Below are 18,260 nucleotides of genomic sequence, written 5' to 3' on the forward strand. Positions count from 1 at the left end.
GATATTGGGACATATTATTTTCTGAGATGAGGACCACAATAGAATAACAGGAGGAAATAAAGGCATACTATTGACCACAATATATAAAAATAATAATGCAATATATTCATCTTCAATTAAGCTTCATGAGTCTACATCTATGTTACATCACTATTAAACACCAAAAGTAGGCTATCTACCAGTTTATATACTCATTTATATATCTGTTTTGGAAATGAAAATAAATACCCATTATCTTAATAGGCAAGTGTAAACACAGTTTTGTTATTTCAATGCACACACCACACACTGAATTGCACAAAGAAGGTTAAGGACTGAACGTTATAACAGGCGATGAGAAACCATTTTACTGCTGTTTGTGAGGGCCATTTGCATTTTTAAGAGATAAACACTAGGGGTAAAGCAAAGCTCACAGACAACTAATTTGATTTTCCATGACTGAAATGATTGACTTGCTTTTGCTTCACGGCACTTGGTCTTGGCCTGCTAATGTGTTAAGCCACCTTAAACGGAACAAACAATAATCTCTCCTTTTGGCATTGTGGGTTTGGAACCTGAGAATCCCAAGCTCTGGCTGATTTCACTGTTTGGCAAATTTGTACTGACTCACTGACTAGAATGCTACACTGCAAACACTACAATATGATTTACACTTTGAAAGATGCACAGAAGAAGAAATCACCCATAAGCAGAACTCGTTTTTTTACCCATTTCTCAATAACCTGCCCCTATGTGGGGTGCTTAACTGGTCGACAGTGACAGCATACGGCTTGCTTTAAGCTCACATTATGCAGAGTTTCTACATGAGTGACATACTACATTTTATTTTTTTTTGGCTTGGGCTGCCTCAGTCATGGTGTGTAAGTGAAATTTCCCAGTATAATTAATGTTAATTAAAGCCTGGAAATGTCAGGCCCAGTGGCAGAACCATGACAAAGCATTGTTAATTGGCTGCCAGATTCACTAAATCCACCTGTCCTGTGAATTGTGCCCTTGTGAGACACCTGAAACTCCTTGCATGTAGGGTCTTTTATGAAAAACCCCGGCAATATCCTGCTGAAGGCGCAGTGGAAAACAACGAGTGTTGCACTGTTTGAACAGGATAAACTCCAAGGTTATATATCTAATGGTAATAGTGACTTCATAGGATTCCAAAGCTTTACAGCAATATTGGTGAAAATGAATTCTGAACACAATTAAAAATCAGACCAGAATGACACAGATAATCTAATGTTCCTATACCCTAAGTGCTTTTGACCCTTGGGAATTTCATAGCTAATACTTTACATGACAGAGGTAAGGGTGATGACTATTATAATATTATGGGAAAAGCCTTTCAGGAGAAAAATCCACAGAAGCAGACCAATGTTTTCAAAGTCACTATTTCCTCCTCTAGAACGGCTCCATAATACTCTGAAATAAGCATGTACTTGGTGTCAATGTTGTTTTGAAGGTCTACTGGCAGAAAAGCCCCTTTTTTAATCTACGAGCACATGCCTGTGGTCTAGCCTAATAAAAAACATCTGGTCAATTTTAATTGCCCTCGAATTGAGGAGAACACATGGTGCTGATGATGTTCCAGGGTCGTGGCGGTTCACCCAGGTTCTCTCCGAGCTACTATTAGGCGGCAGCCATCACACAACACCAACATCATCATCCTGTGGAGGAGTATGGCGTGTCACTGTGGTAATTGTAGTCAGGGCACACCTTTTGGACCAGTTTATAGTCCACACTATAGAAGGCAATGTAGATGCAAATGACCTTGAAGGGCTTAGAACAGAGCCAGGATACATGACTCTGGGTCTGTTCTTGGTAGCACACCTTGGCTGGGTCTAGGCTGCACAAAGTAGTCTTCTTATTGCGGTCTGTTTTCTCATACTCAATGCGACAGTTGAAAGATTTGGTGTCCTTGGTGACGAGGGTGGACTGCGGGGCAAACTCAAACTCCACCACCTTGGACGGGGGCACCAAGCTCACAGACACATTTCCCAACCCGGTGGAGTTGTGCCGAAAGTACACACTAAATGTGCCGTTTCCATGGTCCACTATCTTGCCCGTGATGAGCAGGTTTAGTTTCACGGTCTTAATGTTGGAGTGGAAATCGCCCCAGCCGAACATCTTTTTGAATTTCCCAGTCTTCACGATGGGCCTCCGTTTAGTTCTCGTTTGCATCTCCTGAACATCTGTCTGGTTAGATAACCAGTCCCAGAAGTCCTCCATGTTTTCTAAATATGTCATTTCCCTCATGTTGTTTTTGAGTCCAGGAGATCCCCTGGCGAAGAGACGCAGGGGGTTTAAAATCCGGGGACTGGCCCCTTGGGGAGACACACTCTCCTCATTATCACTCTCCCCCCATTCCAGCAGCTCCGTTTCTGGAATTTGCACTTTACGGCTCGTGACCTTCAAAGACAAAAGGGAGGAACATCAGAGGAAAATATTAGAGCCTGGTCACACAGTTATTACAAACATACTTAAATATTATTTATAAGGTTTAAACACAACATTCTAAAACACAAAACTAGGTGAATGTGTAATAAAAGACAAACATTTTAACTAATAAACCTTTCGAAAAAACATTCCAGATTATCACCTTTGCAATGATTATGCCATAAAGACTACAGTACATATTAAAAATTATTTAATGTTTTGATCATTCATTTCATATTAAAATGTAACTGCCTACTGATTTACAATGCGAAAAGACAGTTTGTAACACTAAAGCAGTGAACTGAAGGGCCTAAAAAGCAAATGGATGTTTCATACAAATATTTCACCACAGTGAATCCTATGCACCTTGAAGTGCCTTAGCCTAAAGACCAAATCCTGGGCCACCTCAGATAAAGTCTTCATAATTTACTGCAAAGTGCTAAACTAGTTGTATTAGTAATTAACTGTAGTTTCTTTCCCGAGGCTCAGTTGAGGGGATAATTTGCTGCAGCAGATGTGACGGCTTTAAGCTGGGCTGTCTGAAATCTCAGAGAGGAGCTGCTCAGTATTTTTCCCTTCTAATTATAAATGTGCTGTAAGCTTAATTGTAGCATATGTGAGTACTGTTAAGAAAGTACAATCCTCTGACAACCTTACGTATAAAATTGTTAGTCACAGAATTTCACTATTTCCATAATTCCACATCTATGCAAATCAAGGTCACTTTAAATTTAAAACACCCATTAGTAACTTTAAAATAATGTTGCGGTGTGTGGCCTTAATGCACTAATGGACACAGCAACATGATTTCTCACCAGGCCCAACTTAATAAACGAGGCAAACAGATCATCATATGTTAGCAGTTTGAGAGCCCATTAATGTGAAATCAATGTGTCTCCCACGGACCACAAGTGTATTAATTCATCACTCTCCCTGCTGCTTAATTAAGACAGCACCTCTATGTCTACAAGACACATCTAAAAGATGATGTGTATCCATGCTGCACTAAAGGAAGTCAGAATAGTACAAATCAATTGGGCCTTATGCATTTTGACTCTATCTGCTATGTGTAGTCAGCTTTGTCATTTACTCTGTGCTGCATGACTGGTGGCAGATTAACTTCAGTGGAATGAAGTAAAGAGATACCGCAAAGGCTTCAAGGCGAGCAGCAATTCTGTGATTCAGTACTTCAGCAGTCAGAGGAATATTCCATCACTTCTACCTCCTGGTATTTCATGTGTAACTGTTATTTCCCCCGTTTTCTCATTTATCATCTTTCACAAAAGCCCATTGACTTGGCATTTGGTGAAACGTGGAGAGAAAGGAAAAGGGGGGAAAAGGCAGATGATGGAAGAACAGAACGATTACAATACCGATGTGAAAGCACTTAGAGTATGATGAACGACTGGGGAAATGGCTATCACAACTACAGTATCACAAGAGCAGGATCACATGCTTTGGGGGGGGAGAGGAGAGAGATCTTCAAAGAGCACGCTGACAATCCTCTCTTCCTTCATCACCTCTCCCCACACTCTAAATCTCACCCTGACCCCTCTCCTTCTCCATCTTCGTCTCCCTCTCTCCCTCTATTTCTCTTCCATGCACACACACACACAAAAACACACACACACACACACACACACACACACATACACACACACACACACACACTCTCTTCTCTCTCACATACACACACAAACACACACACAAACACACAAAATGGGCAACTGAATGTATGCAAGAAAATGTTTGGTAAATACTGAGATTCTGCATCTGCAGAGAGAGATGTATATATTATATTATATTAATATATATATATAAAATAGATGTATATAATGCAATGTCCTGCTATACGCAGACTGCTCAATGTCAAACCACTCACATTTTAAGTTCATATGGACATAATAATACTAATAATCAAATTTGTAAAATACAAGAGAAGCTCTTGACAAAATGATCTTGCAAGCATTAAAGCCTTGGAGGATCAATTCCACAATGATATAAATTAGTTGGGGGAACCTATTGGGAGAAAATGGGGCGCCTGAACTGTGAATATGTGATTTAATAACCTGCCGTGCCAAAATGTCACTCTCCATTAACCAGAGGTGGTCAAATTCATTTGAGACCGACACCACAATATGAGACAAACAAAAGGCAGGGTGAGCCATGGCAGACATTCATCTGTAATGAACCTCTTGGAGCCGTGGCTGACTGCTGGTCCCCTGGGTGGACATATCTTTTACAGCTTGACATAAAGGTAATTGCCATGGTGACCAGGAATAGCGTCTAGAAAGTTGTTAAGGAGTCAGTGACATCTCTCTGCTGTATCATCTGTGAGGATGCTGTTTGAATGCATTTGCAGCGGGGCAACAACAAGCAACGGCGTGATGTTTTCCTGACCAGAGGCTAAAGCCGCGCTGCGATGTCAGATTTGCTGTGCTATCTTTCCCCCCTCCCCCGTCCTCCGTCCATCGTTTATCCTTGAAAACCACCCTTCCTCATAGATCTGAAAAAATACATATTTTGACAGGACCTCGATCCATCGGTCTTCTTTAAAAAGAATATATAAAGGAAAAAAAACAATGAATTACAAACAGCATTTTTAACACTTGTTTCAATATATATGTGTCTTATATCTAATCTAATAACATCCTTCAATCCATCTTTTAAATATACCTCACTCCTTGTCCTAATCACACAATAGTACACATTGAAGCATCCCCTCAAACCATGTTCCTTGATTTTTTTTCCTCCCCATTTCACCTGGAGTGTTTAACCAGAAGGCCATTCCAGCCCTTCTTGTTGCTGAAGCTAAGAGACAATCCGTCCATACGAAATCAGGAATTACTATTCCCCCTTGTCTTCAGGTGTGCAACATGAAACACTGCTAAAAAGACACACACACACACACACTCTCCCCCTTCCATCCTGCCATTCCCAACCCCCCTACGGCGAGCTCCCTCTGCTCTTGTCTCCTCTGCACAGCGTTATAGGGCATTTCATTTGTAATGATTCACAGCAAAGAGCCGGTTCCAGGAGAAGGCCCTGGAGGCCCCGGGCAGACGAGGGCTGGAATCTACACGCTCCTGCCCAATAGATTGCTACCCTGATGGCTGAGAGAGTCTCATGCTTCAGAGCCATCACTCTTAATCAAGGGCCAGCCCGGCTAACAAATGGCAGGTGTTCGGCGGACAGGATCACAGCGGCAAAATCCTCACACTGAGCCTCCGCTGATTGCCGGCTACACTGTGTGCCGCATATCTAACACCATATAATCCCCTCCGTCATTATCACACGACCCTCGGGGAGCCACCGCACTTCAGCAGAGCCCCCGCCCTTGCACAGAAACATTTGACCCATCGGGTCTCAGAGGCGGTCTGTCTGACATTAACTGACCATTCATTATTTCACGGCAGTACACTGGATTTTTTTTTTTTTTTTTTTAAGATTGCTGTTGTATGATTTCCAATCTTGTTTTCTGTTTCTTTTGAATCATTTTACAGGTGCACTCTGTCATGTCATTGGTGGTAATGCCGCTCTAAACAAGTCTATCTTAACCTATGTGTATCACACCACATAACCCAAGAGAAAGTAGAATGGTCAATGATCAATGATCAGCTTAGAAGTGAAGGTCCATTTGGAACAAACACAATTCCTTTCATTCTGAAGAGCCAGTGGCAACTCAGCCCAGCCCTGTGTTCTCCTTCGCTCAGCAGCTATGGGTCAAACAGCAAGCTGCAGTATATTGGAAGGAATGGTGATGGGGAGCTGATGCTTTCAGTCTGTCAGCGATGCCCCACCTCACCTATCCAACCCAGCTGACACATGCTGCGAGGAGAGACGTGAGGGTGTGGGAATGTGCTGTGAATGTCCAAGATCCTCACTCTTGTTTCTAAGTGAGAGACTTCACTTCGATGTAGAGAATGGTTAGTCACACTTTCTATAAAATAACGAAAACATGGGTAAACATCAAAAACATTCATTTTGGCCTTAGTTTCGTCAGATGTATTTATATTTTTCTTGTCTTCATTTTTTTTTCTATCATGAAGTTCAGTCAGTAATTATTAAGTGAATCTTGATAAACAAGGGTATTTTTACCTTGTGAATTTTTGCAGTGAAGAAAGGGAGGAGGGTTGTGAAAAAAAAACAACAACAACAAGCTTCTGTATTGTGTCAGATTTCAAAAGCTGCTAATAAAGACCTACAGTGAACTATAGAATATCTTGAGGGCTATTGGAGAGCCATAAGGCAATGAGACGTTCCTGTTATCTCAGCTCATGGCGAGCCTAACAGGATATCTATGTGCTCATTCTCTGGCAGGTGAAACCTTTCATCACATCAACGCTTTCATAATCCCACTGCTGCACTTCACAAGAAAACGCCCTTTTCCCACCCCCCTTTTTTTTTGGAAGTAGCAGACCAGGCTCAGGAGTAGGGGTTAGGCAGAAATATGAAAAGAAAGTGAATTAGCCTCAATCAATGGGGCTCTAAATATCGCATTCTTGTGTGCAATAATGTACATCTTTGTTTAATGGACACACAAGCACATGCAACCACTTATCATTACATGTCTTCATCAGGGTTTTTTTAATTCATTCTCCAAGAGAGCAATTTCATGCAAATTGCACAAATACTGACAGTTAGAATCTAATTTGTCAGCAACACGCACAATTTACTCAGCATCTCAGGCTGGGTTTGACAGAACAAATCTGCTCTTTGGGCCGACTGAGAGCAAGCTGATTTTGTGGAGGAGACACTATCGTTTGAAGAAAAACGAGAAGGAGCAAAAAAAGAGGCAAAAAAAAAAGCTCTTTTCACTCTAGTACAGACAGGTACTTCACAAGAAATATGCCGAGACAGAGGATCTGACAGCACCGCGTGAGCCTGGAAATGACAGGCTAAAAGAGCTTCAAGGCGGAGACAGAGAGAGGAGAGCCGAGCCAGCATGATTAATCAGGGGGAAATGTCTAATGTTTCCTCTCGGGCTGACAAAACCCCTCTGCAGTGGGGGGGGGGGGGGGGAAGTCATAGAGATTTAATTAATGGGGGCCAGCCATCCCGTTCTGCACATACAAGCGTGGTGATGGCCTCTGAACATAGCAAAGGGTGACTGCACCCGCATCCTGGCCTGGTGGAGGCATCATTATCTGTGTGACCACTGTGCTTTGTCGGAGGAGAGTGTCTCACTGATGAGCTGTGCAGAAAAAAATCAGGTTTTATTTTTTATTTAATTTTTTATAGTGAGCTGGAATGCACCGAACCAGACATGAGGAAATACTGGAGCTTGGTCGAATAAACTACTGAAGGGAAAAAAACATAATGAACATTAACATTTACATTTAAACATAAATTTGAACAACAAAAAAGGTGTAAATAGCAGATCAAGAAATAAATCTTCAATGATTAGTTTCAGACAATACTGCATCAACTCAAAACACCACCCTTATATATAGTAAAGGGCTATGAGATCACCATGGATTATTTAAGTACTCATCTAGCAAAACAAGGTGATGGTGAATTGCTGGGAAAGGCTGCCATACAATGGCAATGCAGTGGGACACACCCAACTCAGAGGTGTGTCCAACAATGAGGATCCCCATGGAAACCTCTACATAGCTAAATTCACAGTCTGGGAGAGCGGTGGACGGGGACGGATTTAAGAATCTAAATAGGATTCTTACTCTTTCAGCCTCTGAGAACAAAGTTGTAAAAGGCTGCTTTCCCCTGCTTACATACACATCAGACCTGGTTGTCAGCTGTTATTATGTGTGATCCTGTTAGATGTGGCTATATAAAGAAAAGCCCATGTATTCTATTTCCCCAAATAAGATTTACTATGTACAGTACCTGATTTTAGATTAGAAGGCATACTGTAAACTGAGTTTGTCTTGTGCGTATGAAATCCTTTTCAGATCTTTGCACCAGAAACAAGCTTAGGAAATTGACACTTCACACTCCAAGCCTCAGCGCTCAGAATTGAAAATGTCACCCAGACAATGTTGTTTATTGCGGATTATCAAGCCAAGCCTTCAGGCAACAGAATGTGACCCCAATATGAGTCAAGATACCCATCAAGAGCAAAATAAGCCCTCGATGATAGTAAAGATGCACAGCATCTCCCACAGTTATGCAGCGACTCACTCAAAATCCACATTTAATCTTTCCCAGAGGAGTCTCTGGGTTAAAAGGACCCCACTGCAACACATTTTATTTATTTGATTTAACTGCGCCCTCTTTTCCCCTCTTGCTCTCTCTCTCTCTCTCTCTCTCTCTCTCTCTCCCTCCCTTGACTTCTTGACTGGTTTTTGAGAGCAATGCAAGTTCCCGTCTCTCACAGGGCAAATCCAGCGCGAGGTTGATGTGAAGACTCGGCCGCAGCAGGTTCTGAAGAATATAAACAGCATTTTTATTGTCCAGGGGGACGGGCCCCTGAAAGCGACGAGGACCTTATCGCAGCCCAGCAGCTCTGTAATTCGCCGCAATGATAAAGTGCCAGAGCGGAAAACCTTACAAGGCTGGCACAATCCAAAGACGGATTAGTTTTTCTGACATAAGCTTCCTGAAAAACTAATCAATCAGCCCATGCAGTATTATCAGAAGCATGAGATTAAAGAGCTGGCCCTAATCCCCCCCACTGTACATTTTAGTACACTTTCCACAGCAAGTTTTTTTGGTTAAACGTAGCACAAATAAATAATAGAAATCAAAGCTAATTGGACATAGGAAAGAGCAGCAGGGCAAATAACCCCTTGAGAGGGAATTTATGTTGAATTTATGTTTCATAATGAAGATTAGCCTCTAACTTTTGTCCCAGCGAATATGTCACTCTCAAGCATACATTTCCTAGAAAGAAAATTCACTTGTGTGCAATATTAAATGTCTAATCTCTTGAGAACAATGGCACTATGGTCACCGCAGATAGAAATGTTCTTATTAGCACTGTTTCATAGCTATGTGTTTAAGTAACACTGTTTGTGTTTAACAGAGATGTAAAAAAAAAAATATTCCTCAGCTCTACTGGGTGTCTCACTCTGTCTATTCTGAAGGCTTGCAAATATCACACTTCACTGTTCCCTAGCCTCTCAGCTTGAGCAACGTCCTTTCGAAATGCACAGACTCTGCAGGGAGTCTGTCCAAACACTTCAGACCACAACCTCTAGAAGTTGATGCGGCAGAGCTACTTATCATTACTTTAAAACCAACAAACGGCAGTTGGCAGTTGACAGGCTTTTATATTCTCAGCGTATTACATGACAGCATTACTTAAAATACGCATAATAATTACAAAGTTGATTGCTTTAAATGAAAGTGAAAATTTGCATGTTATAACAGCATCAATGATTATTTTGTCTCATAAGCTGAGTTAAGAAATAAAAACGTATCTTACACGACTACATTCATCAAATGGATAGAGGATGCGGGGGACGCAACAGACATCTGAAAAGTTTGCAATATTAATTGTGTCATCTCCACTGTGCTTTCGTCTTCACTGAAAATGTGTCTCATTTAGCTGTGCTTTTCCCTCAGGACAAAATCAGAATGCATTAATGAACAGTGCGGGCAGACATTTTTACCAGACAATTGTACTCAATACTTAGGAGATAATACAATAATGACATCTTCTCTAGCTTCCCACATGGCAAAGGGCACATTTACTAGAGTAACCATCGTGAGCAATGCCATCAGGTTTGGCTGAGAAGCTGAAATGCAGAGTGCACAGCTCAAGTGGTCCTCCCATTCAACTGCATTGTCCCCCTGTCAGCTTTCAGGGTTTACCATAGCAGATGTCAAAGGAAGAATAGCTACTCATGTAGAAGCTTTGACTCTCTTATCTGTCCCTTGGGTACGACACAGGTGCAAGGCGACATTTCCAGTACTTTGTGATATGAGTGTGAGCATGTGCATGTGCATGTGCTTGTGCGTGTGTGTGTGTGTGTGTGTGTGTGTGTGTGTGTGTGTGTGTGTGTGTGTGTGTGTGTGTGTGTGTGTGTGTGTGTCCGTGATGTAAGATAAGTCAAAGACAATATGTCCAGTGGAGGACTACTGGGACGCAGAGGCATTGGAAGGCTCCCCTGAGGAGAGCACAGCTCCCACAGCTCAGCGCTCAGAGTCTGGTCCCACTGGCACAGCCTCTCAGGGGAGCACTGCACCGAAGGACAGGGGAGTCTCTTACTACCGGAGCCTATTCACAAGACTGGCTGTAGAATAGCACAATTACTGTACAATCATTCCTGCCACAAAATCCATCATGTAATAAGACATGGTTACTCAGGTGCTACACACACAGGGATGGACAAACATTTAGCAAATCTGCACAGAAAAGAATATTTGTACAATTTAATGCATCAACAATTTACACAGTGCATGAACATATATATACGAACATATGTATATAGTGACAATAGTTAAATAGAAATATATATATAAGTAATAGTTAAACAAAAATATACATATTCATAAGTGTAATGTACAGGATGAGTAGTAATCCTGATCATTGTACTGTTTAATTTTGATGTCATCAAAACACCAAACACTTTGTTCCAGACAAACACTTAAAGAGTTATTCTTAAGCATGCTCACCTTAGAAGGGCTGTGAGGACAATTAACTTGTACAAGGACCGCTATTTATACCACAACTAAATATGCCATTTATGCACCATTTAACTGCAATTAAGAACATTAATTACATCCTGCATGTCAATTTAGACCATGGCTATGTCCTGCACTCAGCTCAATACAATTAAGCAGAGCAACCTGGGGAAACATAAAATGTTCCATATTTTTCAAAGTAATACCTTTGCATAATGACTTGCCTGTTAATATTTATCACTCCATCAGGCTACATTTTCTAAATACATATTATTTTTGCTCCATCTCTCTCTCCATTCACACGTGGTTGAAAATCAGTATGATGTACTCACCATATGCAGACAAAACAGCAGCAACAGAGTCTGCAGTTTCCTCATGGTTGATTATAGTCCTGCTGTCCTATTAGTGGCTTGACGAAATGCACAATTGTTGGCTTTCTGGATAAACAAATGCCATTTCTGTCAACACCTGCACAGACAGCAAAAAACTCAGTGTTACAATGCAGTTCTTCCTTTAAATTAGTGTCCGTTTTTCTTTGTATCTGTATATGTGAAATGTACTGTCGATAGGGCCTATAGATAGCACGGTCTTTACGCCATTAGTTTGATAAAGCCAACAACTTGGAAATAAACATGAGCGCAGACCCTGCAGCCGACCTTTCAAACCTCGCCCCCCGAATCTCCCCATAAACCGCGAAGTAGATTATTACTTACCATCACCCTGGTTGAATAGTTATCCTGCAGGGAACACTAGCCCACACTTTTCAACATGTTTAAACAGCAACACTCTTTTAAACAAGCCTTCGCGAAAGCTGTGCTTGGTTGACAGGTAAAGCAACCTTGCATACAGCTGGAAAACTGTCAAAACTTAGCTGAGGATGTCAGAGTCGATTGTCAACACCTGTCCTAGCTGGCCACGTTTAAACTACTTTTGTTTATTGCTGAAAGTCCATTTATTTCCAGATTCAAAGCCTCTTCGCATTTTGTAGCATTCTGGTATTTCGGTCACTGTCCAGCAGTAGCATAAGTCTGTCCTATCACTCACGAATGTTTATGGTCTATGTTAACCAGCTGGTGGCTTCTGTGTCGTCCAGTGATACTGCCAGTATGCCTCCTCCTCCTCCCTCTGCTTTGTCAGACGAGGCACTCCACTCACCGTGCGTTTGCAGATGAACTCAAGAGGGATGTGATGAATCCTCTCCAAAGTCTGGACTTGAGCGCAAATGAAAATCCGTACGTCCTTTTTAACCCATTAAATACCCTTCGTTCAAAGTTCTTTCCTAAAAATAGACAATGTCTTATTCTTTTCAAAGAACATCTCTCTCACTTGTCAATCTTAATTAGTCAGTCAGAATGTCAGAAATGTGAAGTGATTCTGATCATGCCCCGTTTAATCGCCCATCATTAGATGCTTAAGTAAACAACGCAATCCCATGTATTATAGGCTCAACCATCTGGCTGAGTATTCTCTTTTTCTTTTTATATCATTACACGTTTGTGTTGATGGGGCTGTCCTTAACCGACTTACCCAAAAGCTGTTGTGAGTTGTCTGTTGTGTTTTAGTTTTTGAAAGGAGTGTTAAACATTCTGTGTATCAATTGCGCCACCATGCGACGGAAACATGACAGGTCGTTCTGTGTGATTTGGAGCTGGCATTTTGGCTGATCTTTGCGTTCAAAACTTCATCGAAACCTTTTTTTGTCGGCGTCTTGGATGGTCGCTTATTAAATATGAACACCAGTCTTGAATAGACGAACGAAAGAAAGTAATTTGTTCAAATGTGTAATACATAGGCCTACTTTATTAAATAGGCTATATTAGAACTGTGATACTATAATAGACTACTTCGTAGTACTCTGAGAGTGTGTTATGTTTATAAAGCTGATTAAAAACCAACTCCTTTTCCCACATATACTCCGACATATTCGATTAGGCTATACTATTATTTTAAATAATAATGTATTAATCATTTATTTATAATAAACCCATTGTATGCACTATATGTATTATTGTGACAACTGGAATACTTAGTCTTTTATACCATTACGTGCTGCGCATTTATTACAGATTTGATGTAATGTTTTTTTTTTTCTTTGCATCAAAATGACACACAAACACACCATCATATAAATAGATTTTTCCACCAACCAACACACTGATGTGCTCAGTACAAAACACGACTAAATGACATATCAGTAGGTGTATAACTTTTGCATTTTCAGTGTAACCCTGTAGCCAGTTGTAACAGACTGTTAGGTTTATGTATATTTACCTCGAAATGTTCCTAAATAAACACAAACAAATGAAATTGCATGGTTTTGGAACACTTTGGAACACTGCTACTCTCTGCATACCCAACAGGAGAAAACCAGGAAAAACATTCAGTAATATATAAAAAAAAACATTTTTTTAAAAAGGCAATTTTTTTTTCAAACCTCTCAACACAAATACACAAACCACTGCAAAAATTGTGATATTGTGATATTCCCTCCACACTCTCCAGAGACATTTACAATGGCACGATGGCCACAAATGTTTCATCCCCTTTTGGCTAGGTAAAAGCAAGCCTCAATAAAAATATATATATATTTTTAATTGCAGCGCATCCTGCTTCAAGACTTTCTAAAACCGATAAGACAATGAGAAATAGATCAAGGCAGTTAATACTTACAAGTTACAAGTTACAAGTTTTGTATTTGTCAGATGCACAAAATGACACAGGGTCAGGCAGGGCACTGAAATTCTTAAGGGATTTTACAGATGCAAGAGTGCAATATTTATGATATGGTATTACTGCTAGTGCAAACAGTAAGTTGTGACAGAATATGTAGTGTAATCACTGACATAGGTCTATAAACAGAAAAGACTGCTACATACACAGCATAAGCATAGTGTACATAGTAGGCTAGGTAACTTACCGGTCCTCAATTCTGCATGTATGGATGATAGATGCAACTGTGCAGCGGCTCAGGTTGGGCTGAACTCTCTGCCCAGCCAACCACATACACTCACTCAATAGTTGGGCCCCTAATCAGCCAATGTGGCCCCGATCCATCCATCCATCCATCCATCCATCCATCCATCCATCTATCCATCTATCCATCCATCCATCCATCCATCCATCCATCCATCCATCCATCCATATATCTATCTATCTACTGTATCCATCCATCTATCTATCTATCTGTCTAGTTATCTATCTATCTATCTATCTATCTATCTATTTATCTACTGTATCCATCCATCCACCCACCCATCCACCCATCTATCTATCCATCCATCAATCCCTTCCTTCCTTCCGACATTTTATATTGCTACAGCTTCGATGTCTACGTGAACAATTAGGGAATTAGTGTTAACACCTGTCAGGAGTGGGTGTTGCCAATTGGTAAATAAAGCTTGGCATTGTGATTGGTGTTGCTTGCCAAAGGAACACTAGAGATTTTAGTTCTGAATGTCGTGCCTAATCTTGTGTGTGTAATGTTTTGCAAAAAAAAAGTGTGATTTAGAATAGAAAACTGAGTGTAAAGCAGAAATTGTGCTTGCAGTTTTGCAGACTTGGTTTAGGGATTTGGCACATGAGTAGTTCAAATTTTAGTGTGTACACGTTAATCAGAATTGCAGAATCAATCAATAAGTGGCATTGGTGTGCCAATATGCTTTAGAACAATAGATCCTGCAATGTACAAAATTGCAAGACACCAGAGGGGTGACCAGAGAAGGACAAGCACAAAGAGGACGAGGAAGAGAAAGACTGCAGTAGTGTATTCCATCGCTGATGGAAGTGGAAATATTGCTCCTCACCCCCACCACTCCTCATCTACGCACATGGACAGCTGAACTCTACCCACTCACCTTCTTTCCTTTCTTTCCCGTTTCTCTCCCTACTAATCAAGACTATCTCCGCCATGGGACGCTGCTGTAGTCTCTCCACCTGGTCTACCTGGAGAAACCCTAGGCCAATTGCACCCACCGCCACTGCATTGCCGTACACTTACTCTACCCCATACTATGCTAGCATTTATATACAATATACATTATTGCCACCACTGAAATGTTTCTCTGTCCCTACATCCCTTACCCCTGTAACAGTAACCCTATTAGTACAGTAAACTGGTCTTGCGTGTATCATGTATTTACCAACGGATGTCTGTATACATACTATGTCCAGCGATCAAATGATGGCTGTGTACAACCCCTGTTGCTTCCTTTCCCCTTCTGCCACACAACCCTCCCCCTTTCCCCCTTCCTACCTTCCTATCTCCACCCGGCCGACCTCAAGCAGATGTGTCCCCCCTTATGTGAATTGAATTGAATTGAATTGAATTGAATTGAATTGAATTGAATTGAATTGAATTGAATTGAATTGAATTGAATTGAATTGAATTGAATTGAATTGAATTGAATTGAATTGAATTGTATTTACCCCCTTGTGAGCCAAAGTTCTGCTGAAGGTTCCTTTCAGTTTAGCAGGGAGTTTTTCCTTGCCCGTGTTGCCTCTGTGCTTGCTCCAGTAAGTTTCAAGCTCTGGGCTCTGGGCTTTGCATTACTGTAACTGCAATACATATATTGTACTTTAAACTTGTACTTCGTGCAAGAATTGTATCAACACTTATTCTCACTGTGTTGTTGTTGAGAATAAATTCCATAGTAATGGGTGACAGCAGTAACTGCTGAATTATGTTTTTGTTTAGATAGAACTGTAAGGCAGACACCTTTTGGAAGTAGGCAGACTACTTATTTTGATGAGAAAGAAACTGCTTTTCAAGTAGTCAATATGGTCATTATCATCAAAAGTGCAGAAAATCTAACCAGGGCAACAAGAGCACTCCAAACATGTTATCATTTGGGAGAATGTTACTGTGTTTTTCATCAGACTGCTTTGATTTGCGCCTGGTTCAGTCACAATCCCAGGATTACAAATCTTTTTTTCACACGCATTCCTCATTTCTCATGGCATTTGAGGATATGTTCTCTGCATAGATTATACACACCAGGGCACCCAAACGTCTGGATAGGAGTGCTCATTAGCGTATTATAGCGTATTATAGTGATCATAGCTACATATATGCAATTATTAAACTTGTAAACTAATCCAAACAGCAAAAGAAAAGTCTATCCATACCTACCACTAGGTGATGGTATAATACAAATAACATTTTAAACATCAGACGCTGTTCAAATCCCTCAATGATGTCAAAAATGTACATCAACCTGATATCAGGGAACTTCACACATGTTATCATGTCTCAGACCTATCAGACATAGAATCAACATAAAAACTCTTTGTTGTAGTATTGTTACTGCTAGTAGAACAATGTGTACTACTAGTTGTAGTAGTTAATGCAGCTATTCAACCCTGCTTATTGAGCAACATCATCGATTTCTAAACTTTTAAAGATTCATAGTTCATATATTTGAAGTGGGATAGTCCACATTAATACTTTTAAAACTGCTATGTCATCCTGACCATGCATACCTGTTTTGATCGTGAGAAGAACTGGTTTCCTCTCACCTCTGAACTAGAAAGGGATTGGATAAGAAAGGGCTGGGCTACCATTAATCACCATATTAGGTGCTGATAGTGTACATTAGAGTACAAAGTTTACGTTCCACTGAGGCACTGTGTCGCAGCTCTTGAAGATAACTTAACGTCACAAGTTTCTAATAGAAACAAGTTTCACCATACTAATAGCAAAGCACATTATGGTATGTCACAAAGCACACATGTACACAGTTTGTGTTATAGGAAAATCACCTAAGGTGCCCCATAAGCAGAAAACCAACCATTTGGCGCTCAATGTCCACAGTTTTGGGTAGATTAGAATCAGTCCCTCTTTAACAAAAGGCAGGGACCTAAAGAGAGGCAATGAAGTGATGAAGTTGTGTTGAACTGATGATGCATGTCGATGCATGTTGTTAACGTAGTGATGTTGTTGGCCTGTTTGTAACATGTTATCTTTTGTGTGTGTGTGTGTGTGTGTTGGGGGAAGGGGGTGGGGTGCATTTGCCTAAGGCATGACATTTGAACACACCTCTCTTGAACAATAAACCCCTGCATAACTGTGAGCCTCAGCTTTCTCCTCCTTTGGTATATATATACTCTCACTCTGCCTGATCTGCAAGTTATTCAGTCGTCTCCATGGCTGCTGCACGGATATCTGTGAGGAGTGCTTTCACCGGGCTGCTGATCAGCCTCTTGTGCCTGGGCTCTGCTCAGGGTGGGAAGCTGTTAGTGATCCCAGTAGATGGCAGCCACTGGACGGGCATGAAGCCCTTGGTGGAGGAACTGGGGAGGAGAGGCAACCAGGTTGTGGTCGTGATCCCAGAGGCCAGTCTTAGCATGGGCCCCTCAGAGCACACCACCACCCTCACTTTTCCTGTACCATACACCAAGGAAAGCATGATGAAGACCATGGGCAACAACCTGGGCCGTTTAATGACCACTGATGTCTCCACCACTGTGGCAAGGTTAAAGAACTACTGGAACACAATGGTCATGCTGAGTAACTTTACCATGATAACCTGCGAAAGCATGCTGTACAACAAGGAGCTGATGCAGACCTTACGGGATTATAACTTTGATGCTCTCCTCACTGACCCGTTTTGGCCGGTAGGAATCATCACTGGAGCTTATCTGGACATTCCCTCTATCTACATGCATGGTTCTCTTCCTTGTCCCCTTGACATTATAGCCACACGATGTCCTAGTCCTGTTTCATACGTGCCACTGCGTTACACACACTACAGCCATCGCATGAGCTTGTGGGAGAGGACTGTCAACCTACTGAAGTCCTTACTGGAACCTGCAGGCTGCAGTCGTCTGTACATTTATGCAGACAAGGTGGCCTCAGATATCCTGCAGAGGGAGACGTCCATTGTGGAGCTGGCGAGTGATGCTGCACTGTGGCTAGTTCGATTTAACTTTGCCTTTGAGTTCCCCATGCCTTTGATGCCTAACATGATCATGATTGGTGGGATGAAAGCTGGAAAGCCGAAACCTCTACAACAGGTGAGTTTGCTGTTATAAGGTTATCTTTTATAATTGTTTAAGAATGTATTACATTCAATGGAATAATACATTTTGTTTCATTTTAAATATCATTTAGTAACAAATTTAAATCAAATGATTTACACACAAATTTTTGGAAGTTGAGTCTGCCTTTTGCCTGGATATGATGATGGCTCCACTGTTTTGAAAGCCATTCATCAATACTGATGTTGACACGAACACTGAACACTCTC

The 18,260-nt window shown here is 41.2% G+C and overlaps 2 protein-coding genes across 2 annotated transcripts; one reads left to right on the forward strand and one right to left on the reverse strand.

The window, feature by feature from the left end:
- Positions 1-1,653: 1,653 nt before the first annotated feature.
- Positions 1,654-11,393, reverse strand: nxph2a (neurexophilin 2a; the record flags this gene model as incomplete). The annotated part of the gene is made up of 2 exons (XM_080838845.1): positions 1,654-2,400; positions 11,349-11,393. 2 exons carry the CDS (start codon positions 11,391-11,393, stop codon positions 1,654-1,656), a joined length of 792 nt encoding a protein of 263 aa, XP_080694971.1.
- Positions 11,394-17,157: 5,764 nt separating this feature from the next.
- LOC308366042 (UDP-glucuronosyltransferase 1A6-like) lies at positions 17,158-18,045 on the forward strand (the record flags this gene model as incomplete). Its single annotated transcript, XM_080839677.1, has 1 exon — positions 17,158-18,045. The coding sequence occupies one exon, from the start codon at positions 17,158-17,160 to the stop codon at positions 18,043-18,045; it is 888 nt and encodes a 295-aa protein (XP_080695803.1).
- Between the last annotated feature and the right edge of the window lie 215 nt (positions 18,046-18,260).

This window comes from Sprattus sprattus (assembly GCF_963457725.1).
Source record: "Sprattus sprattus genome assembly, chromosome: 5".
Taxonomy (NCBI): Eukaryota; Metazoa; Chordata; class Actinopteri; order Clupeiformes; family Clupeidae; genus Sprattus; species Sprattus sprattus.